Raw genomic sequence first — 24,247 nt, 5'->3', positions numbered from 1 at the left:
TTTAGTGCCTTAGGGGAGATCTGCCTTAAAATTTAAAAGGGTTAGGGATGTGGCTCAGTGCTAAGGATGTGGGTTCAATCCCCAGTATCCTGGGGGCGGATGTAATTATGGCTCCTGGTTTCAGTGGTTCCAGTCCTGGTTGGGTAACCTGGTTACTTCTGGGCCCAGTGAGGCAGCAATCACAGCACAGAAAGCTCTCACCTCCTAGTGGCTGGAAGAAAGGTGAGGAAGGGAAGGGCCGCCTTCCAGGCCCACTTCTTCCTCGGAGGCCTGTGTCTTCCTGGACCACAGCCAGGAACACACCTTTAGCCCAGGGGCCTGGGGACAGCCACAGAAATGCCACAGTGACCTGGCCTAGCCTGTCCTGGACAGCGTGCTGCCTGCCCTCAAGGAGGCACATGTTCTGTTGTGACTTCGTGTTGCCCAATGTCCCTGAGTCCTGGCAGGTGAGACTCTGCTGTGGGCTGTTCTGTCCACCATCCAGAGCAGGTACTGAGTCTCCACCTCCCACTCACCTGCCTCCTCCTCCCACCCTGCAAGGTTTGGCTGCACGTATTTTGAGGATCTGTTTTGAGTGCATATATGTTTGTTTAGTTGGTTGGTTTTTCAGACAGGTCTCACTATGTAGTTCAGGCTGGCCTTGAATTTGCTTTGATCCTCCTGTTTCAGCCTCTCAAATGCTGGGATTACACATGTGCCATGCCTGGTATCACTTTAATTCCTGCCTGTAATCCCAGCACTCAGGAGGCTGAGGCAGGAGGATCAGTGTGAGTTCAGAGTCAGCCCAGGCCACAGAGTGAGGCCTTGTCTCAAAAGCTCCCTCCAAAAGTTTTTTTCCTTCTTCCTTTTACTGTATATTTAGAAGTTTATTATCTTAGTGGCTACCCTGGGGATTCCAGTGAATATATTAATTTATAACAATCAAGGTCAGATTATTATCAATTTAATTTCAATAACATAAAAACTTTGGTCCCTTTTCCCCTCATCCTTTTTTGTCATACAAATAACATCTTTGTACATTTGGTGTCCACCATCAACACAGACTTCCAATTCCTCCAAGAAGCTGTTTTTCAAACCAGATAAGATTATTTTTTAAAAACAATGTTTCAGCCCCCTCCCCACCAAAAGTGCATCGTGCTCTTTTAATTTTCTTTACCTAGTCAGCTTTCTGGCTCTCTGTACTTCTTCATATGGATTTTGGTCACGGTCTTCCACTCTGCAGTCCAGCCTGAAGGATTCCTTTTAGCATTCCTTACAGGGAAAGTTTTCTAGTGATGAATTACTGCCCACTAGAATGCTTTAAAAAAAAACCTGACATCACCAAATGCTGGGGAGAATATAGAACAAGAACTCTCATTTATTGCTGATGGGAAAGCAAAACCATATAACAACATTGTCTTTTCTTTTTTGCAGTGCTTGAGATTAAACGTGGGCCATGCACATGCTACACAGCTGCACTCCCAGCCCCAGGGTGGCCACTTTGGAGAACAGGCAGTTTCTTATAAAACTTTCCATGTGACCCAGGATTGTGCTTCTGGTGTTTACCCCAACGAATGAAAATAGATATTCACACAAAAACCTGCACAAAGCCAGGCGTGGTGGTGCAACCCTGTAATCCCAGCATTCTATTCAGTTCAGGCTGGCCTTGAACTCACTTTATAGCCCAAGGTGGTTTCAAACTCTCGGTGATTCTCTTGCTTCAGCCTCCTGAGTGCTGGGATTACAGGCATGCGGCACTACGCCCGGCTACACTTTTAATTATACATTTAAAAATTAATCTGTGATTACTCTGGAGATTACAATAAACATCCATAATTTATTAGCATCTACATTAAATTAGCACCATTACTTCCTGAACAATGCAAATAGCCTAGAAAGATGAATTGAGTCTCCACTCACCTTTTGTACTATCGTTCCATTTATTATTTTTCTGCCTTTTTTTTTTTTTTTTTTGTCCTTTTGAGGCAGGGTTTCGCTATGCAGTTCAGGCTGACCTTGAGCTCACTTTGTAGCCCAGGCTGGTCTCGAACTCGCGACGATCCTCCTGCCTCAGCCTCCCCAGTGCTGGGATTACAGGCGTATGCGTATGTTTTATTGTAGTACCGCCAGGAGTGCTGCTCTACTACTGAGCTACACCCAAGTCCTTTTAAGTTTTTTTGAGACAGCAGGATTTAAAAAAAAAAAAAGAATTAAGAAACGTTATGTACAAGTACCAACTCCGTTCAGTGAATGTCAGTATGTCATAACGATTACATGCACAGCCACAGGTAGCCAGATATTCCTCAGAAAAGGGGATCCAGAGATAGAGGAATGGAAGGGAGAGAAGAAAAAAGAATTGAAATCTGTTATGTGTAATACCAACTCCCCACAACGAATGTAATCATTATGTGCTGCAAACATGAACTAATAAAAAGTAAAAACTTGGGGGAGGGGAAGTATTCCTGTGTAACAACAGGAACCCGCCATTGACGCCCGGCAGCCCAGGCAGGAACCTTGGCAACGCCTGCTGCTGGTACCGCCCTATGCGGAACCGATTGTGACCGCGCCCAGTTTCCGACCGGGGCTACTTAAGTGCTGCGCGCGAACGGACTGACGCACTTGCGTGCGGGAGGGCGCGGCGGTAGGCAGAGGCGCTAGGCAGCGGCGGCGAGCTGCGAACGGCGAGTGGCGTTCACACCCCGGCCACCATGAGCACCAAGCAGGTCACTTGCAGGTCAGCACGCGGCGCTCCGCGTTTCGCCACTGGGGACACTGAGGTGGGGGCGGGACTCGCGCTGAGTTGCCTAGGGCTCCGCCGCGGGGGCCAGGGGGCGTGGGCGCGAGGGGCAGCCCAGTCCCGAGCCCGGCAGCCGCGCTGACGCCAGGTCTGTGGGCGGCGTCGCCGTCCTCATGGTGACCGGCGCGCCGCGCTCCCCGTTCTCCGGCGGGCAAGCGAGCCCAGCGGGGCTCCCGTGACGCCCTGAATCTTGCTGCGTCTCCTTGGGAACCCTGAGGGTGGCTTTGTTACGGGAGGCCCTGGTCACTCGCCCGGGATCCGCGCGCGGGGGGAACGGGGTGGGCGTCCCCGATCTGCAAATCCAGACCTCGACGTGCTGCGGAACCCTTCCACGGCGCCCGGGGCGCCGGCAGGACGCCACAAGTGGAAAATTCCACTTCACGAAAGTTTGTTTCATGGTGAAGGCTACTAAAAATATGGTGTAGGATTACCTTCAGGCAACGCGTGTAAGGTGTGCATGAGATACAGTGAATTGTGTTGTAGACTTGAGTCCCATTCTGCAGATTAAGCGTGTGCTTAATCTGAGAAATCCAAAGGTCAAAACACTTAATGTCTCAAACCTCTTGGACAAGGAATACTAAACTTCCAAATTTTATTTAATTGGTTTCAGTAAAACGTGCTCGCGAAATACTTTTAAATATCTTTGTTACCCCTCTTCCTTGGTGTAAATGACTGAGACGTGATGAAGTTTTGTTAGCATTAGATATTAACTGTTAAGCCAGTTTTAACCAAAGGCCCAGACTCATGTTAAGCAGCTGTCAAAAACTTGCCTTTAGAGCTGCATGTGGTGGTGTATGCCACTAATACCAGCAATCTTTGAGGCTGAGGCAGGAGGATCACAAGTTCAAGCCCAGCCTGGGCAATTCAGTGATATAGGGAGGCTCTATCTCAAAATTAAGCCAGGCATGGTGGGGCACGCCTGTAATCCCAGCACTTGGGAGACTGAGGCTGGAGGATCGGTCGGAGTTTGAGGCCATCATGGGCTACATAATGTGTTCAAGGCCAGCCAAAAGTAAAAGAAAAACTACAGTTAGTATCTGTAAAAATATCTTTATTAGGTTATTTGTGTTACAAGGGCTTTTGTGAAGACCCGCATGTATGTGAATTTTTTAAAACTTTTATTTATATAGTTTTGTCTTGGGGCAACTGTTCTAGGCTATTGTACATTGTAAAGCAGTTTCTAGCTAATTTGTGTCCTACTTGCTTTGTGGTTTAATTCTGCCATTCCCATACCTGCTTCTAAGATGTGTCCACAAAATGGTGCACATTTATGTACTGCTTTGTACCTGAATCTCAGTACAGTATCCTACCTCATTTTACAGGTAAGGAAACTGCTGCAGAAGATTTGAGCCGTGCTCAAAATTTTACATTTTAGTGCAGTAACAAGGACTTAAATCAGGATCATCTTGATTTTTTTCCTTTCACATCTGGAGATAGCTTGACCTGAGAGCTTTAATTCTGTTTCCCAAATAAGAGGACAGTGATGGCAAATCTTTTAGAGACTGAGTGCCAGACTGCAACCCAAAACCCACTTATTTATCGAAAAGTGCCAACACTGAATTAAATCTGAATACTGAAGTCTGGCATGGTGGCGCATGCCTGTAATCCCAGCACTTGGGAGGCTGAGGCAGTAGGATCGTTGCAAGTTCGAGACCAGCCTGGGCTACAAAGTGAGCTCAAAGCCAGCCTGAACTGCATAGGGAGACCCTGTCTCAAAAAAAAAAAAAAAATCTGAATGCTGAGGTTATAATTTAGAAAATATAACTCTACATTAGTATCTTTTGTCTTCAAAGAAAAACACAGTAACACATGTGTCAAAGATTGGCCACCACTGCTGTAGGGTATTACTACATATACACTAAGAGTGAGTTGGAATGTTGGAAAGGTATGGCTTCTGTTCAAGCATTCATGTTTGTTGAAGAGCTTATAGTTCCCTGGGGCTTCTTTGAAGTGCCTTGTCAGGCATATTATGTATAACCTTTCAGTCAGTTAGGTGCGTCCCACAGATCATGTCACTGAGCCTCAGCACTGAAGGTCTTACCCAGGGTTTTACAGCTTCCAAGTGGCAGATGTGTGCCATCAGGGTTCACGCTTGCGTAGACTTTCAGCCTCCATATAGGTTTGGGAATATTAGTAAGTTGTTTACTGCAGGATTGCAAGGGCTACACAAAAACATACAAAAAGGAAACGAAATATAAAAAGACACAAAGGGTCAGGCCTTGCCAAATAAAAAACAGAAAGGGTATCTGAGTGGAAAAGATTGCAATACTACCAAGAGTACCAAGTTTACATAATGAGTGCGTGGTAGAAAAGCTTGTATTTCATTAGCTTATTCATAAAAGCCTTACCTAGCCATTGATAACTTGCAGAAAATATTCAAGGTCTGATTTATTTGTGGGTCTAGGTGCATGCGTGCTTAGCTGTTTTCTTGGTTTCTGTCAGGTTGTGAAGTGTTTTGTTTTCCTCACTCTGGGACATGATTACTTTCTTAAGCTGAGTGGCAGCAGAATAGTTTTCCATTCTGATACGCATTGTGTCCTTCCGAGAGATGCCTGTTAAGTGCCAGCATGCTGAGACCTGATAATGACAGAGGTACTCCAGTAGTGTGTTTGCTGGAATCTCGAGGCTAGCTCATCATGTGGCCATTCTGCCAGTCAATTCTGCAATTCCTGGACATCCCACTGTATCGAGAACCTTCTGGAGGGGTATGTGTTTGCTGATTTTTGCCTCCTAAGCACCTCTTGGGTTTTCCGCACTGTTTCAAAGCCCTGGTGCGGGTGCTTACTACAGCTTGGAAAGCACTTGCCTTTTCCGGTTTGAGATTCCCTCATCTGATAACTGCTTTTAAAAACCTAGACTTCCAGTTTCCTGTGATGGTCTGGCCTTGAGCTTGAAGTCACACAACATGGAAGATCTTGTCTGCTGATAAATAGCAGGAAGAGCTTTGGGCAGTGCTGTATTCTGATCCTGCTGCCACCTGTGCCACAGTTCCCTCATCTGTAAAATGAGGCTGGCTATACCTCAGCCCTAGGGCTGGCGAAAAACCAGCAAACCATCGTAGAGCATTTTCTTTTGCTTACGGAACTGAGAGTGGAACCAAGGGCCCCCAGCATGTGGGGCATGTGCTACGTGCGTGAGCTGCATCCTCAGCCCACCTGTGCTGGGCTAAGCACACTTGAGCATGGTCTCGGTGAACAGAGCAGGAGGCCATCAGCAGCTTTTGAAGGAAGTACAGGCATTGCAGTCATGCTGCAAAGGGGGACACAGGCCTGGAGGGTGAAGGCATTTGCTCTAGGTCCCATAAGAGTCTGCATCCAGCATCTTCGCATCACCACATTATGCAGTACTGTATTTCCTCCACACCTCCTAGTAATTTGTACACTTCAAGCCCACCATCATCTGCCCCTCCCTCCAGGGGATCTGTCATCACAGTAATGCCGTAAAATTCTAGCCTGTGAAAATATGTGGGAAAATGTAAAGAAAAGTGACCCTGACAGGGCAGATTACCCAGTTATTTGAAAGTGATTTGCAAAAGTGTTTTGCCGAAGAGGTAGACAGCATCAGTGGGCCTGCAAGAAACTAAATTGATTCTGCAGCTGTTGGCAGTGTGTGGCAGTAGTGAACCTGATGTCCCTTGTGGTGTATAGTCCTCTTATGGTCTGAATGTCCTTTTCTGGCCACTGAGGGTGGTAGAGCCCTTTGGAGCATCTCCAAGTCTGCAGCTGTGTGCTTCCTCTCCAGTCCTTCCCCATCCCCAGTCTGTCTAATTCATCTCTCTGGTAAAATGAGAGAAGAAGTCTGAGCAGTTGGAAATTTATCAGAAAGTGCAACATGAAAGAGGCATTGATTAAGCTTAGTGTAACATGGGTAAAGAGGAATGACTGAGTGGTTGAGAAAGGTGCCCGAAAGGACAGGTGGGATGTGCAGAAGATTTTACTTGTCACTGGGGAGTGAAATTGGTGATATACACTACAAAAATAGGACTTGGTGGGGAGCAGTACTGAGGATTAAATCCAGAGCTTTGCATTGAGCTACATCCCCAGCCTTTTAAAAATTTTTGCAATTAGTTGAGCTTTTGAGCTTGCAGTCTTCTTGCCTCAGCCTCCCAGAGTATTGGGATTACAGCTTTCCACCACCACACCCAGCTTAGTACATTTTATGTAACATTTTGTGAAGGTAATGGTGGTCTCAAAGTTATTTTTTAACTTGTTTAAATCTCCAGTTTATCACTCAACAGATGTGCACTGAGTTTTTTGCACAAAGTCACCAGCCTAGAGATGGCAAAACTGACTAGAAATTAACTGCTAACCAGTTAAATGTCTGAGCTTTAATTGGAAAGATAATTAAAACAGTACGGAGGGCCCGTTTGCTGAACAGGAATTACAGAAGGTGATGGTAGAATTTTAAAAGGAACCCTTGTAGGATATTGAAGCATGCCTAGAACAGTCTTCCTGTTGCCTGCCTGCTAACAAGTCTGTCTAGTGGAGGACCTCTCCTATCTTACACTCTGGTACTCTCAGAACCAAATCTTCTGTTTCTCTAGGTATCTGGAAAATGTTACATTTTTTGTGGAACTTTACCATTTTGAACTTATTCTCTCCCATGTTCCTGAGTTCACCAATCGTACTTCTCTTTGTCATGCAGACTTGGCTACTGCTATTATTATTTTTGTTTTTAATAACTGTACCTTCAAGGATCAAAGATGACTGTATTTGAAGAGAAGTGAAATAATGTTGCTGTCTTGAGTAGCATTTTTCAAAAAGAATGTTGAAGTTGTTCTTGGTGAACTACACAGTGTCATCCCAGCCATTCAAGAGACAGCACAATCACTCAAGGCCAGGAGATGAATGCTAGCCTGGGCAGCATAGTGAGACTCCTCAGAAAACCAAACAAAAAGATTATCAAACTGCTTAGATGTATACTACCTTTTTTTTTTTTTAAATTTTGTTTTTCTTCCGGTACCAGGAATCGAACTCATGACCTTGTGCTTGCCAGGCAGGCGCTTTGCCGCTGAGCTAAATCCCAGCCCCAATACTACCTTTTTGTGACAGGGGTTCCTGTACCACCCTTACCTCCAGAAATTGGCTGGAAAGACTAAGAACCCACCTGGAAAGACAGTGTGTTCAAGGCTACAGTGATTACAGTGGTATAGTAGGAGGCACAGCAGGCGTGGGATCCAGGCTAGCTGTGCGCTGCTTCTCCCCAAGAGGGTGCCCAGCATGCTCTTCCTCCAGCAGTGACAGTGCCGCTTGTGTGCCTGGGGAGGAGCAATAGTGCCTAGGCTGGTTAGGCAGCTGGTTAGGCAGCAGTAGTGCCCAGGCTGGTTAGGCAAGGCCCTTCTGCCTGGCTGTAGCAGAATTCCAGACTCCGGAGAGGAAAGCGGGGACATGGCATCAACCACATTGTTTTACACACAATTTAGGCCCCATCAGCTCCTCATCCTCAAGGGAAACGTTGATCGAGGAAGGGAGCTCCACACCAGCCCATTCTCCAGGTGCCAGGCCCAGGCTCATGTCCAGCTAGCTTGGGGATAACAGTCTGTGCACCTGAGAGTGTACTGTTTTTGTTTTGGCAGTGTTGTAGATCAAACTCAGGACTTTGCCAGCAAATACTTTACACAGAACTGTGTCCACACCTCTCCTTTGTTTTTAAAGTAAACCCATCAAGTCATTGAATGGCGTTTGATCTGTTGATCAGGTGCCAGGGAGCTGTTTCCTAGGGAAGGCCTGGCTGCCCTCATCGAAAGACCCCATGGCCTCTGGTGTAGTCCCTAGGTCACAGGGCCATGCCTCTTGTGTGTGGGCTGGGCGGTTGCTTCTGTTAGCAGGCATAGAGGTCTTTTTGTCATTTTCCTGAGGAAAAGATGCTGCCAGGTGACTTGGTCAGCACTTCTACCTTTGAGGCTGGGAGATGAGGCAAGTGAGAGGTTTGCTTGGGAGGCAAGGGCAATGTTTTGTTTGTGTCCAGCTGAGAAAACCTCCAGGGCCAGACGTGCAGCACATCAGCCATTTGTGTCCACTGGTCCCTTTCTGTGGAGACATTGGCAGGCCAGACTTTCCCAGGCTTCCTGCTGTCGTTGGAGACTGTTCCCTGCCTTCTGTTACCTGGCACCTGGAACTTTCCAGGTCCAGACAGAGCCGTGAAGGATTAGGCTTTCTGAACACACTTGCATTTAGTTGTGTGCCAGTTAGGGTTCCTTTCTACACCTACTCCCCAGCCTTTTTAAAAGCCCGGATGTTCCCTGCCATGTTCAAGAGCGCTTGTTCTCTGGGGTCTGCGCCTTGAACTGGACAGAGCCCTAGTGCACTCGTGCCTGGTGCCTGTGGGCTGGACCATGTGAGATTTCTTGGATCAGCCATGCTCATGCTGCTCCATAAGTGGATTATAATGATTTAGTGGCAGGTAAACGGACTGCAGTGTTTTGGACAGGGGCCATGGTGTGGATGGCAAAGTGGATTTTTTTTTTTTTTGTACCAGGAATGGAACTCAGGACTTCGTGCTTGCCAGGCAGATGCTTATGCCACCGAGCTTTATCCCTGGCCCAGTGAAGTGGATTTTGACAGGGAAAGATCAGGGCTATCTAGAAAAACCAGGGCTGTTCCTGAGCCTAGCAATAACCCCTCACCTCTTCGAGCCTTACCTTTGCATGTGCATCATACGGTTGAAATACTACTCGTGGTGGTAGCACTGGGGTTCAGTGAGATAAAGGGGTGAGAGCTAAACAGGACTGGTAGCTGCTGTGCATCTTCTTGTTTGTGTTTTTCCTCATTTCATAGATCCCTCCTAATGGGCTTGTTCAGAAGGAGGGAGGACTGCCACTGCCTTTGCCTTTGCCCTGAAGTCTCCGTCCCAATAACATGTGAAGTCCCCTCCTTGCAGAACAGGAGCCAGCTCACCCAGAGGGAGGGGTGGGTAGCGAAGCGCAGGCATCTCAGGGCTGTGCCTGCCCTTCAGGCTGCTATGTAGATGTGTAAAACTCCTGTAATGTGTTTTTTAAATAAGTTAAAACATGGGTTCACAGATAAGGCCTCACAGCCGTCCCTTCCCTCGTGGGGAGTTTCCCTACCCCACAGTAGCTCTTCTCCGAGGTTTCCCCTCCCTGGGCTGTCAGCACAGCTCAAGCAGGTGTCCCGGGCACAGTGTGCTGTAAGTTTCTCCTCTGCTCCACACAGCTTCCTGATGGCCTCGTGCCTTGTTCTTTCTGAGGCTGTGATGCCAGGGTGTTTCTGGCTTGGCAGGGGACTGTTCCCCACCCCGGCCCTGTCCCTGGAGTCTGTCCGCTTTCTAGCACACGCTTTTCCCAGTGCCATCTCCTGCTATCACCTTCTGCAAGTCTGTGGCCTGCCCTCCCTCTGCCCTTGTTTCTTTCTCTCTTTTTTTTTGTTTTTTGTTTTTGTTTTTGTTTTTCGAGACAGGGTCTCATTGTGTAGTCCAGGCTGGTCTTAAACTCATTATGTAGTGCAGGCTGGCCTTAGACTCATAGTTCGTTTGTTTTTGTCTTTTTGAGACAGGGTCTCCCTATGCAGTTCAGGCTGGCCTTGAGCTCACTTTGTGTCCCAGGCTAGTCTTGAACTCGCAATGATCCTTCTGCCTCAGCCTCCCGAGTGCTGGGATTACAGGCATGCGCCACCACACCTGGCTCAGACTCATAGTAATCCTCCTGCCTCAGCTTCCTGAGTGTGGGATTACAGACATGCATCACCATACAGCTCTCATTTCTGTCTCATCCATATCCCAGTGCCAGCCTGTACTCGTTAAACAGTTTGCCAGTATCCGTTACTGCCCTTTAATAAGAGCTGCACTTGTTTGGATGCTGTGTCAGCTTTTGAAAGTTGCTGTGACAAAATACCTGAGAGCCAGGCACAGTGGCGTACACGTATAACTCCAGCCACCTAGGAGGCTGAGACAATTTATCAAGACCCCGTCTCAAAATTTGAAAAAAAAGAGAGCTGGGGATATAGCTCAGTGGCACAGCATCTGTCTGACAAGCACAAGGTCCTGAGTTCGATTCCTAGTTCCAAAAAGAAAAAAAAAAATTTTAAATGGCTAGGCTGTAGCATAGTGGCTGAGAGCTGGCCTAGCATGTGTGAGACCTAGTTTCACTGTCCATTACCACCATGAAACAAGCAAAACCCTCAGAAACCATTGAAAAGGAGGAAAGCTCTATTTTGGTCTTTTTTTTTTTTTTTTTTGGTCTTGTGAGGGTAAATTTTATTTATCTGGGAATCATAAGCTTATATAAAAAATTAGAGCTATAAGTTCAAAAGGAGAAACAAAGTCACTTTATTGGAAAGAGGAGAGAAATGAGGAGATAGCTACCTTGTCAGAGTAAGGTAGGGAGCCTGGAGCCGGTGCTCAGGGGTCTTTCTTGGCCCCTGTTATTTTATGGCAAAAAAAAAAAGACACTGCCACCCCACCCTACCCCAGAGCTGTGGTAACTTGACTGGCTGGTTCAGGCTCTGAGACCCTGGTGTGGTCACTGACCCCTCCATTGCCTATGTGCACATTCTTGGGTGAGCTCATTTGGCCTTCTTCGTCTTGCCAAAGTGCTGTCCCTAAGATTTATGATGGGCCTCACAAGACCCAATTAGCAGTTAGTAAAGGGGTACATGGATGTTTTAGTGCAGTGCTATGGTGAGAGAATATATGAGAGAGAGAGAGAGAGAGAGAGAGAGAGAGAGAGAGAGAGAGAGAGAGAGAGAACGTGTGCGTGTGTGCGCACGCGCGTGCATCCTTACATGTGCAGGTGCAAGTGTATATCTTATATACTAAGTGAATTTTGTATAATATAGCCCCCTCCCCACTTTGTCTCTTCTGTACTTAAGTGGGGCAAATTGGGGCCCTGGTGCCAAGTGGAGCCAGCATGCCTCCTGCCCCCTGCTTCTATTAATTGCTCTCTCTCTAGCAAAGGTTTTAACTCTTTGTAGTCAGGCCTTGCCAGAACCCTCCCTAAGGCCCTTACCTTTCCCTGTCCATCCCCCAACCTTCCCTGTTTTGGAGGGCTCTGTCTCTTCAGGGCCTGTGGTGGGCAGAGCGGCGTGGCCTCCAGGGCGGGCTGGGATAGAGCTGCCCACCGCAATTGGAACGGAAGGAGGAGGAGGAGGGACACTGCAGATCCAAACTCTTAACAGGTACCACTATGGGCTGGATTTTGTACTGAGCATTTTACATACTGTGTTAAGACCACTTTTTTTTTTTTTTTGTCTTTGAGACAAGGTCTCACTATGCAGTTCAGGCTGACCTTGAGCTCATTTTGTAGCCCAGGCTGGTCTTGAACTCGCAACAATCCTCCTGCCTCAGCCTCCTGAGTGCTGGGATTACAGGTGTGCGCCACCACGCCTATCCCAGAACCACATCCTTGGATTGGTTGTCTTTGTAATTTTTAAAACTAAAACCACATTTCATGTTACAGAGGCAGTGTATGTTCGTGGTAGAAATGTTAGAATGTACAAATCCTCAAAACCAAGACAAAAATACCATGTACCAGGTGTGGGGGATATGCCTCAGTGGTAGCACATTTGCCTACCATGCAGAAAGCCCTTGGGTTCCATCCCTACCTCTGCAAAAACACAAACAAGAAAACTATATACTGACCTTCAGGAATAACCACTCTTTTAACACACTGTTATGTATGAGAGTTTTTAAGTGCTTATACATAATTCACAGTGTTTTTTATTTTTTTATTTTATCTTTTTTTTTTTTTTTAACCAAAATGGACCATTCTTTATATACTGGCTTAAAAACTTTTATTGTGGGAAACTATATACGGTAGCATAAACTTGACCATCTTAGCCATTTTTAAGTTTATAGTTGTGAGTACATTCGCATCATTGTGTAACCAGATCCACATCTTTGCCTTGCAAAAGTGAAATTCTATGCCCGTTAACAATGGCTCTCTTTTCTCTGTTCTCCCCAACTCCTGGCAACTATCATGCTAGTTTCTATCTCTGTGAATTTAACTAATCCAGGTACAGTAAGTCCCTGACAGATGAACGTCTGAGTTGTGTACTTTCACAGATATGGTATAAGACTCACTTTGTTAGATTTAGGAATGAATCTGACTTATAAACTTTTTCTCAGAACAGAACTCCTTGGAAAACAGGATTTACTATACTTCTGTAGCTGGTATCATACTTGTATTTTTGTGAGTGACTTATTTCACATAGCATAATGTTCTCTCCAAGGTTCATCGATGCAATAGCTTGTGTCAGAATGTCTTTTAAGGTTGAGTGCTATTCCATTGCATGCTTACACTACTAGTTTACCCACTCGTCCATCCATGAACACTTGATTTGCTTCCATCTTTTGGCTATGTGATTAATGCCGTTGTATGAACATGGGTTTGTAAAAATTGAAACACAGTACTGCCTTTGGTTCCTTTGTGTGAATACCCAGAAATGGAATTGCTGAACCATAAGATAAATCTATTTTTAAATTTTTTTTGATAAATCTGTTTTAAACGTTTTTTTCCATAGCCGTTGTACCATTTTATTGTATATATGCTTTTATAATCTATTCTTTTCAGTTAACAGTCATTGATTTTACCTAATACCTAGTCCGTTCTCACATTTTCCCAGTTGTCTCTGCTTTGTCCAAACTAAATAGATTCCAGAACTGAATACTGCATCAGGTTTTTATGTCCCTTCTGTTGTCTATTAATCTATCATAAACCTTCTTTTTTTTTTTTTCTTTTTTCTTTTTTCCTTTTTTAACAACTCTATCAAAGTATAATTTATGTACCGAAAAATTGCCTCTCAGAAGTATAGAATGCAAAGATTTTTAGTACTATCACAACAGTTAAATTTTAGTATATTTTATCACCCCAAAAGATCCTTTGTTTGTGTTTTGGGGGGTTGTTGTTTTTATTGTTTGTTTTTTGGTACCGGGAATTGAATATAGGACCTTGCGCTTGCCAGGCAGGTGCTGTGCTGCTGAGCTATGTCCCCGGCCCCATGTTTGCTGAGCAGTCACTCCACACTTAGTACTGTCCTAGCCTCAGCACCATCCAGTCTACTTTGTAGCTTTGTGTTTTCTGAACACTGCATGTAAGTAGAATCAGACAGTATGTGGTTTGTGTCTGGGTCCTTTCAGAGAGTTTAGTTAAACTCACTAAAATGTTCTTTTATTTCGGGACTAGCTTTCATGCCAAAACATGTCCTTGTGGGGTCTCTCGGTTTCCCCTAATATTCAGCCAACTCTCAGTTGGATGGACTTAGAATGCCTCCCAGTTACTTTGTACTCTGGTTATGGTGGACCAGGATTTGGTCTCTCAGTGGAACATTCTCATACACCACTTTTGTTGCCCCACTGTCTTGGCACTTGATTCTCACCACAACTATCTAGTGAAGTGTAGGTAGTATAATCATGTTTGGGATAAAGGGGACTTTAGAGTGGTGGTGACGGTTAGAGGTGGATCTGAGTCCAGATCTGACTGCATTAGAGTCAGTACCCTGTAAGAGATCTGATGCCAGGCATAGGGGCACATGCCTGTAATCCCAGCACTTGGGAGGCTAAGGCAAGAGGATGTCAGTGAGCTTGAGGCCAGCCTGAATTACACAGTGAGACCCTGTCTCAATAAAACAAAACAAAACAAAACAAAACAAAACAAAACAACGAAACAAAAAGCCCCTATTTTCTCAGTTATGAGGCTCACATTATACATATTTATCACATCTGAAATCAGGAGGCTATATCTTGATTTAAAGACTCCTGGCGCTGTTTATTTTTCTTCAAGAAAGGCTGTCATGGAGTCATTGTGGTACACCTAAAGTCCCTTTGTCGTAGCATCAGGGACTGTGTCTCTCAAGGGCCTAATGCAGCCTGACCCACAGTGTCCACGTGGTGAGCCGCAGTGTGGTGGGGTGAGAATACGCTGGCTTAGGGAGCAGGTGCCTTCAGTAAGCAGCATGCCTTGCTTGTCTCTGCAGGTACTTCATGCATGGAGTGTGCCGAGAGGGCAGCCAGTGCCTGTTCTCGCATGACCTGGCCAACAGCAAGCCATCCACCATCTGCAAGTACTACCAGAAGGGCTGCTGCGCCTACGGGACACGGTGCAGGCAAGTATGCAGTGCCCTGGGCTTCCGCGTGTGTGAAACATGGGTCCCCACACGGGGAATTCCAGCTCAGAGAAACAGGACATTACAGACAAACGGCGAATAATTTGGAAAGCTATTTCACTTCTTAAAACTACTTTTAATTTTCAGTGCCACTTTTCAGGCCCTATTCTTACGAAAAAGTAAAATTTTAAATCTTGCTTTTTTGCCCCATAAATGTGTCCTAAGCTTTTGCCCGCGCTACTTCTCTATCTCCTCATAGTAAGTGCGATGTGCTGTCCCTGATAGAAGTGCGCGTAGCCTTGGCGGCAGGAGCACTCGCTCCCGAGCCGCCTCTGGCGAGTTTTACGGCCTCCAGATGCAGCAGGGTGTGAGCTGACGGGCTCTTGAGGGGTGAGGGCCCCCAGCCCCACCACGGTGGCTGCCACCCACATGCGTGATTTCAGCTCGGCTCTTGGCTGAGCCGAGCCGAAACTCCTGGGCTGCCTGGAGCAGCGTTCTGTGGACACTTGTGTAGTGCCCAGTAGCAGGTGTGCCACTCACTCCCCAATGGCCAAGCAGTGCCCACTGTTGACGCCTCTTCTCGTCCCCACTACCGTTGGAAAGATGGGGGCCAAGGGGCCGGTGGTGGCTGGGGTGCGGTGTGCGGCATGAGGCTGACTCCTGCCATATTCCATTCAGGTATGATCACACCAGGCCCTCAGCTGCAGCTGGGGGGGCTGCGGGTCCCCCGCCCCCCACTCGGCCCTCCGCAGCCTTCCCGGGTCCTCCCCCTCCTTCTGACCTCACCTCGGCTGCCGTGAAAACACCGTCCCGAGAGCCTGGGCTCGGGCGTCGGGAGAAGAGGACGCTGGTGCTCAGAGACCGGAGTGAGTAAACAGGGCGCCGCCGCCCAGTGGGACACAGTGGGCCTGTGCTTGATGTTCCATGCCGGCGTCTCCCATCAAGACACTCTGACCTGACGCCCTCGGTCCATGGGGCTGCAGAGCGCGAGCTCGGTGCTGTGCTCGGCCTGGCCGAGCAGAAGACGTGGTCTTATCACGACGTCATTACCTTCTTCACAGTGGGGAGGCCGCATGTTGGGATAAAGAGTGGGTTTCCCTGTTGGCCACTGATGTTGTGCAGTATTGCTGCCGCCTGTGCCACCCTGCTGAGGGTCTGGATCATGGCTTTGGGCACAGGAGAGCCTATCAGGGCTGGAGTGTGCTGTGCCCCGGCATGGCACAGGTGGCTGGCCCTTCCTAGTCCCTGGATAGGCCCATCTGCAGGTCAGGAAGCTCCAGGGGAGGGGTGCACAGGGCAGCCTGACCTCATCCTGAATTCCCTTCAGTTTAGGTTTAGGGGTAGGTGTCATGGTAACTAGTCTGTGTGTTCACATTTTTGTGTACACGTTTTCAAACATTAGTAAGTATTCTTTTGTATAAATTTATCATGTTCCGTTCTGTTCTTTTCCCTGCCTGTGCATGTATGTGTTTTGCCTTTTCATTATTAAAATTACACCGTCCTTTTCTTCCCTGTGGCCCTGCTCTTTTGCTCTCTGTTCCCAACAGTGGGTTCCTTGGGCCAGTGTTACTGACTGTTGGGTTTGGCTAGTGACCCATTCTCATGTGTGCATGGTTGATTCTGTATTAAGATCTCTCTGGCCTGGCTGAAGAGAAAACTCCCCCAGGCGTGGCCCCAAGTCACCCAGCTGGCTACAGCGAGCCCCAGCCTGGCCCCGAGATGAAGCCCCATTCCTACCTGGATGCCATTAGGAGTGGCCTTGATAACGTGGAGGCTGGCAGCTCCTACAGCAGTGAGCAGCAGCTGTGCCCCTACGCCGCAGCCGGGGAGTGCCGCTTCGGGGATGCCTGTGTCTACCTGCACGGGGATGTGTGCGACATCTGCAGGCTCCCAGTCCTGCATCCTTTTGACTCAGAACAGAGGAGCGCTCATGAGAAGGTAACATTGACATGAACTCGATGAGAAAGCTAGACTGTACCAAAGAACAGGGTCATTTGTTCTATAGCCATCTTTCTGCCAGAAGCCAGCTGCATTGTGTCCCTGGTCCATTTACATCCCATGTTCAGGGTTTTTTAAAAATGCTGTTGTGATTTTGTCACTTTTGGATTACTTAAAGAGAAAAGGAGTAGGCATCAGAAATGTAAACCACAACCAAGAACAGAAGAACCTCGGGATTTTGGGGGATATATGTGCACGTCCTGCCTCCCTGTCCGTTCCTTGTTGTGCCTGGGGTCCAGGCAGGCTGAGTCGTGGAGGCTGTGAGGGAACCCGTAGGCGCCAAGTGTTTGGCAGGACCTCTTTATCGTGCATGCCCCAGCATACCTGGAAGCTCTGCTCCGTGCTATGCCGTGTGCTTGGCACAGGGCTTCTGAAGAGGGTAGAGGCTTGGGGGCCTCCGTGTTAGATGTGTTACATCAGGTGAGGAGGACTAAATGCTGTTGAGCTGAGCAGTGTGGCCCCTTCACAAGAGAAGGCCCCTGTGGTGGGAATGAGCAGGCGTGGAAGCTCCACACTGCCCGTGAGCAGGCCTGGGCTGGCTCACTGTGCTCGCTCACAGCCCGTCTGAGGCCTTGCCTGAGGCCCAGGCAGTGTTCTCAGGGAGTACTGTGCTGCTGCCCCGAGGGGGGCTGCTCGCTTCAGCGTTTTGCTGGGTGGGGGAGTATCCAGAGGCCAGGAGACAGGATCCCAGTCCTTACGGCCTCCCCGCTCCCGAGGCTGTCCTCTTAGCCTTTGCAGGTCTCTGTGACCCTGCTGTAAGTGAGAGGTGGCCACATCCAACTAGGAAAGCAAGGAGCAGAGCAAGGTGGCCTGCAGCCTTCTTTGCAGCTTGATAGGGACCTGAGTCCTGGGTGCTGACCTCACTCCTGGCAGCCAGGCCATGTTGGTGTCCTCTGGTGGTGTCCTAGAACCTGAGCCCCTCCCACTGTCTGTCACAGGTCTGCATGGCAACCTTCGAGTTTGAGATGGAGAAAGCCTTTGCCTTCCAGGCGAGCCAGGACAAGGTGTGCAGCATCTGCATGGAGGTGATCCTTGAGAAGGCATCGGCCTCCGAGAGGAGGTTTGGGATCCTGTCCAGCTGCAACCACACCTACTGCCTGTCCTGCATCCGCCAGTGGCGCTGTGCCAAGCAGTTCGAAAACCAGATCATTAAGTAAGCGCGCCTGGGCCGCTGTCGAGGCTGGGGATCTCTGCCCTCGACTGCCGCCCTGTTCCTTGACCTCCTCACCCTGCCTTGTGGATGGGGCAGCTCACTTGGCCTTCTTGAGCCCAATGCCTTTTCCTCTGAAGGTGGTGACAGTTCCTCTCGGGGCCTGGGGACTCAGCAGATGGCAGGTGTTTGGTGTTCCTAATCAGTGCCATCTCCCAGACCAGCCTGTGCCCTTAGCCCAGTTGCCTAGTAACCTTGTGATGTTTTAATTTTCACCTTAAAGGAAAAAAGAGGATTACATGAAATGGTGTGTGGGGTCATTTCCTGTTGCCTGGCATATGGATGTGCCCTGTATGGCTGGCACAGGTTGGGGGGGCACACATGCCTGTGGAGCAGCTTCTTAGCTCGGGAACCCCTGCTGTCACCCTCATCTTATAGAAAAAGAAACCGAGGCCTGGTGAGTCAGGTCAGTGGCCTAAAGACACACGTTTGTGTGCTTGCACAGCACCTCTAGTGAGTGTATATTCTGGTGGTGGTTCGAATGCTTATTGGCTTTTATTTATTTATTTATTTGGCACTGGGAATCGAACTCAGGGTGCTTGTGCCACTGAGCTATATCCCTAGCACTTTATTAACTTTTAAATCCTTTACTTCTTACTACTGAAGAGCCTGTTTTCAGCAGTTAAGTGTCGTTCCTGGATGGTTATACTTCCTGGGATCTTTGGTGAAGGAGACACCTATAGGAGCAGCCCGAGTTCTGGAGTGGGACGTGCACAGGAGTCATGACAGCATTTCTCCCTTACTAACCTGATTCTTATTTCAGGTCTTGTCCAGAATGCCGTGTAATATCCGAGTTTGTCATCCCAAGTGTGTACTGGGTAGAAGATCAGGATAAAAAGAATGAGTTGATCGAAGCTTTCAAACAGGGGATGGGGTAAGTTCTTGGAATTCACAGGACCTTCACGCCGTCCTGGGTTCGGTTCTGACCTCTGCCTTCTTGAGCCTGAGTGCTGCCTGCTGCCTAGTTTGTCCATTCTTCTGTTGATGGATACCGCAGTTCTCAATTCTCAGTTCTGAACACTTTAGAATGCCATTTAACATACAGGAGTGTGTGTGTGGGTGGGTGTGGGTGTGGGTGTGGGTGTGGTGCTGGGGATCAAATCCAGGGCCTCACTAAATAAGTACTGGACCACTAACCTGCACCCTAGCCAGCTTGACCTCTTTTTTATAAAGAGATTTCATAATTTTTGCTACCAACTTTTACGTCTCATTACTATCTTTGCACTATAGATGTAATACACATATTATAAGCTGTAAGGTAGAAAACATAATTTTTGCCTTAAACTTATTTTTTTGTTTTTTGGAAGTTTTTTTTGGTACTGGGAATAGAACTCAGGACCTTGCACTTGCCAGGCAGGTGCTCAGGTGCTGAGCTGCTGAGCTGTATCTCCGGCTCAAACTTGTTTTTTAAAAGAGGAAAATATTGGCTGGATTCAGTGTATGTCTGTAATCTCAGCACTCTAGGAGACTAAGGCAGGAGGATGGCAAGTTCAGGCCCAACTTCGGTAATTCAGCAATTTAGTGAGACCTGTCTCAAAAATAAAAAAGGCCAGGCATGTAGCTCAGTACCCAGATACGTGTGACGTTCTTTCATTAGATGTACATAATCCAGCATCTGTACTCATGGGCCATAGAGCTTGTCAACTAGATTGAAAACACTCAGGAAAAAGATTGCATTTCTCCTGACCACAGGTGGGTTTTTCTTCCTTTTCCCTGAAAAATGTGTTGCAGCAGCTGTGTGCATGCCACTTGCACTGTATTAGCAATAGTCTGAAGTTGATTGGAAGTGGCAGAATGTGCAGAGGCCACATGCAGGCATGATCCCACTTGATGAGCACCCATGGATCGTGGGGTCTAAGGAGCCCTGGAACCAAGTCCCCAGGAGCTCAAGGGATGATCAGAATTCCTTCACTTAGCGTAATTTGCTTTGTGCCTCAAAAACTACTTTTCACACTTGGTTGCTCAGTGGGGCAGTAACTTTGATTTCCTGTCAAGACCCCCTTTGGGAAGGTGCTCCTCACTGAGTATTTCGGCCTCATGGGCTGGGGCTCCGGGGTTCTCTTCCCAGCACTCTGCTTTAATGTGGTGTAATGATTCTGATGGGAACTTGGGGAGCTTGTCATTATCTGGTTGCTCCCCGTATTTTCTCTCCATCCTGGTTGTCTGCACTTGCATTGGGCCCAGTAGTGGTTTTCTTCATACCGTACTTCTTTATAGTCTCTGAATCTGTATGTTTGTCATTCAGCAAATTTTAGGCCATTGTTTCATCAACCTTTTTTTCTACCCTGTTTTTCTTCTCCTGACTATGTATGTGTGATAGGCTTTTTGATACTGTCCTTCAGTCTCTGGGGGCTCTGTGGAATTGTTCTCAATCTGTTTTCCTTCTCGATTCATCTCCAACACATACATGTGGCTACTCTGCAATCCTTGTCACCTGGAGGCTGGTCTCTTTTTTAAGAATGGGTCTTGGTTGTTTTGACTGCTACTGAGCTGCATCTCCAGCCCTTTTTAATTTGAGCAGTCTTACTGTGTTGACAAGGCTGGGCTGAACTTTGTGACCCTCCTGCCTCAGCCCCCAGAGTCCTAGGATTGCAAACATGTACCACCTTGCCGAGCGAAAGTGTTTTTAACACATCGGTAAAACACCCGAACTCTCTCAGAGCTGTACCTTCTCCCTTCTCTGCATCTGAGCTATTTTGAGTAAGTGGCTTAGACGCTGCTCAGAGCTCTGGGCAGGTGACACAAACCATAGGCCGGGCACTCCTCCTACCTACCCCCTTGGACCGATACCCCCTTGTGCGGCGGCTGCATTTCCGTCACTGCTCTTGGCCTTCTGGACCAGAACGCCCCTCCTCCACACATCCAGCCCTGCAGGTGTTGACGCCCCTCCTCCCCCAGGCTCTTACTGCTTTTGTTCCCTCTCCAGTGACGACAGGATAATTCACAGGGAAAGGAAATTTAAAGTGGAACTTGATACCACCTTTTAAAGTGGTTCCCTTGGGGTCAGGATATATAGCTCAGCAGTACAGTGCTTGCTTGACAAGTGCAAGGTCCTGAGTTTGACTGCCAGCACCAAAGAAAAAAAGTGGTTCTCTGTGCTGCCATCCATTACTAAACCTTGTGTCCCAGGTTTCTTCCCCTGCATTGTTTCCCGCCTGTCATCTGACTGTCCACAAGAGGGCAAGCATGGCGGGGCAGCTGGCCAACTGCTGGGCGTGGCCCCACTTCTCTGGGGTGCCCGGGCTCCTTCAGGCCATGTGCTCCCTGGGTGTTTGGTGTTGAGAAATGCGGCCCAAGCCAGATCACAAAGCACAGGGCACCCATGTGGGGCTGTTGGGAAGCCCTGACTGGGAATCGCCATGCATGTGGCACTAGGCTGGAGTGACAGGTACTTACCTGGAGGTGCCAGCTTGGGTCCTTGGAGAGGAAAGAGATGTGCGGAAGGACATGGAGGGAGGAGGATGGCCTGGATGTGCATCTGGCTTTGGTACCAGACACGGCCGAGGGGACTCTGGATGGAATTCCAAGGTGGGAGGCATGTCCCGAGTCAGGTGCCCTAGAGGTGAGGACGAGGGAAGTGGACCGAGCTGGAGGCTCAGAGGGCTGCCCAGGCCCACTGCTTTCCTGTGCCTTGGCCCGGGCTCACCTTGACAGCACTGCTGCCCAGGAGGGGAAGTGTCTATGCCTGGGGACTGTGAGCAAATGCAAGGACCCCAGCTTTACTTCTCAGTCCCCAGAGGAGCTGCTGGGCCTTGTTTTTAGCCCCCTGGCTGCTGTCATTCTGTCCCCCAGCTGTAATGTGACCTGAGATACAACACAGCCTCTGTCCAGGCCCGTTTCTGCGCCTGCACCCCACATTCTCCCACCTGCCTCGTAACACTTTCTCCACTCTTCAGGAAAAAAGCCTGTAAATACTTCGAGCAAGGTAAAGGGACCTGTCCATTTGGAAGCAAATGCCTCTACCGCCATGCTTACCCTGACGGGCGGCTGGCAGAGCCCGAGAAGCCCCGCAAACAGCTCAGTTCTGAAGGCACTGTGAGGGTAAGCACAGGGCACAGGGCTGCTGTGGGGAGGGGAGGGGGACACTGAGCTTTGGGCTCATCCTCTGACCATCTTGACAGAGTGCGGGGTGGCCATCAGGACGACACGGGCACGGCCTGCAGGTCACCTTTGGTGGTGACGGGCATGTTTGGTGGCTCTCTTTGCAGTTCTTTAATTCAGTGCGGCTCTGGGATTTCATCGAGAACCGTGAAACCCGTCAGGTCCCCAGCACTGAGGATGTGGACGTGGCTGAGCTTGGGGACCTCTTCATGCACCTTTCCGGAGTCGAGTCACCGGAACCCTGAAGGCAGCAGCCGCCCTGCACACTGGGCGCTGTCGGCACCCACTCTGCCAGGACGCCGCCGCATGTAGCCCGCCGCTTGGAGCTGAGCAGATTGCCCTTGCTCTTGATCTTACCCACTCCAGTATGACAGTCCAGGGACACGAGGAGGATATAAAATAACCTACTAAACATATGCAATCACTATTTTTATAGTTGATATCTTAGTTGAACCTGCAGCTCCTCAGGGGAGTTAACTGTCTGGACTGTTTTGATTGCTTTTAGGGCAACCTGGCTCCTATCCTTTTTGACCTGTTTTCTCCTCAGAAACAGTAAATTGGTAGCGCAGATTCATTTTTCTTACCAAAGGATTCTGCAAACCTGCAAAAGGATTACTCTACAGTGAAGCTCTCTTGTGCTTTAAACAGTGGGTATAAGAGCACCTGACACAGACTGTGCTGGGCTGAGTCCCTCCAGTGCTCTAGGGCAGAGCCGTGGGCACGTGCCGCATGCGCAGCAACAGTGCAAGGCCCTGTCTTCTGCCTGGGAAATGGAGTCCCTGCCCTCCCGGGGGCTCGTGCCCACCGTGGTCATTCTGCTGAGGGTTCTAAACCCACGTTGCTAGTACTCAAGCCATCCCATCTTACCTGAAGGCCTGGTGTAGGTGATTTGTAAAAACTTTGGCACGCTGAAAGCATTTCTGGTCCTGAAGAGACCTGAGGCCAAGTCTTCTGCCATCAGTTTGATTTTAACTGAAGAGTTGATGTGATCATGCAAGTCAGAACCAATTTTTCCAAACCTGAATTTATTTTTGTAAAAAGCTATAGATTATCAAATGTTTTATAAAGTGCATTACTTGAAGTGTGGTAGAAGCTCTCTTCTCTGACCTTAGAGTCCTTTTTGCTTTTTACAGTTAGGCCATATGAAGTCTATTCCACTTGCTCGAATTCTGCTGTAGAAGAAAGGAAGCAGAACTGCAGCGGGAGCCTGGCCTGCTTCCAAAGGAGTTAACAGCCATCAAACCTAGATTTAATTTATTTTATTAAAATAACATAATTGAGGAACAATCAGATAACTTGTATCTTGTCAGGTGCAATAAAAACAAAATTAAAACCCAGATCATCAAGAAAACCTGGGTCCTGGCTTCCTTGCATACACAACACTGAGGGTGACTGGGGACAGGGCTGGCCGGCGCTTGCCCTGGGACAGGGGCAGCTCCTGGAAGACAGAATCGGTGAGGCGGGCTGCTCCTGGGGAGGGCAGATGGGACATGGGGACACGTCCCCATAGTCGAGTTCCATAGTACCAAAAGCAGGCTCTCTGCGGCTGGGGTCCCGGCAGTCCTGGCTGTTTGGTGCAATATGTGCAAAACTGGCCCTGCACCGTCTGAGAGGTGAAAAAGCCGATTTCCAAAACACCATGTGTCCCCGCAATGGGGCCAGGCTGTTCACCACCTTTCTCTCCCAAAATACGCCCCCTTGCTGCCCGCCAGGGCCCAGCGCAGTATTGCGTGAGATGTGTGCACCTGGAGAAGGCTAGGCCCACAGGGGCGAGGCAGCAGGGTGGTGACCAGCTTCCTCCTCTGGGGCCACGTGGGTAGAGAAGAAGGCAACGTGAAGTAAGGCCCTGTGTGTGGTCTAGAAGGTCCTTAGCAGCTTTTCTGGACACGTGCGCTTCGCCCCAAGGACAGTAGATGAGTGGTGCTGCTGACTCCCTCCCTCCCTGGGTGCAGAGCCAACTAGAAGACAGGTAGCCTCGGGGATGTGGTCAGCGTACATGCGTTGATGTCCTCAGTGTGCGCTGCCCGGTGCAGGGATGGCTCAGACGCGCTCCGGTTGATCTTGGGTAAAGAGTGCTGGAGCAGCTCAATGGAAGACAGGATCTGA

General features: G+C 48.6%; 2 protein-coding genes across 7 annotated transcripts in view; one reads left to right on the top strand and one right to left on the bottom strand.

Annotated features, from left to right (window-relative positions):
- Positions 1 to 2,582: 2,582 nt before the first annotated feature.
- On the top strand, positions 2,583 to 23,492 carry Mkrn2 (makorin ring finger protein 2). Of its 2 annotated transcripts, none has more exons than XM_005387105.2 (8): positions 2,583 to 2,713; positions 14,704 to 14,832; positions 15,511 to 15,698; positions 16,463 to 16,770; positions 17,769 to 17,983; positions 18,804 to 18,914; positions 21,937 to 22,081; positions 22,249 to 23,492. In XM_005387105.2, the coding sequence occupies exons 1-8, from the start codon at positions 2,688 to 2,690 to the stop codon at positions 22,384 to 22,386; spliced, it is 1,260 nt and encodes a 419-aa protein (XP_005387162.1). In that variant the 5' UTR covers positions 2,583 to 2,687; the 3' UTR covers positions 22,387 to 23,492. The 2 variants fall into 2 exon arrangements, with proteins under 2 accessions (XP_005387162.1, XP_005387163.1); XM_005387106.1 differs by lacking the exon at positions 2,583 to 2,713 and adding an exon at positions 3,140 to 3,227.
- The window catches only part of Raf1 (Raf-1 proto-oncogene, serine/threonine kinase), a 68,768-nt gene continuing 67,906 nt past the window's right edge, over positions 23,386 to 24,247 (bottom strand). For all 5 annotated transcript variants that reach the window (XM_005387108.2, XM_013515404.1, XM_013515405.1 and 2 more), the window contains one exon: positions 23,386 to 24,243. In XM_005387108.2, the coding sequence (XP_005387165.1) occupies positions 24,100 to 24,243 (144 nt within the window). In that variant the 3' untranslated portion in view covers positions 23,386 to 24,099. The remainder of the gene's footprint in view (positions 24,244 to 24,247) is intronic.

Source organism: Chinchilla lanigera, unplaced genomic scaffold (genome assembly GCF_000276665.1).
Source record: "Chinchilla lanigera isolate Chin_1 unplaced genomic scaffold, ChiLan1.0 scaffold00028, whole genome shotgun sequence".
In the NCBI taxonomy this organism is placed as follows: Eukaryota; Metazoa; Chordata; class Mammalia; order Rodentia; family Chinchillidae; genus Chinchilla; species Chinchilla lanigera.
The sequence above is the reverse complement of the archived record's forward strand: the minus strand, read 5'-3'. Positions and strand labels throughout refer to the sequence as shown.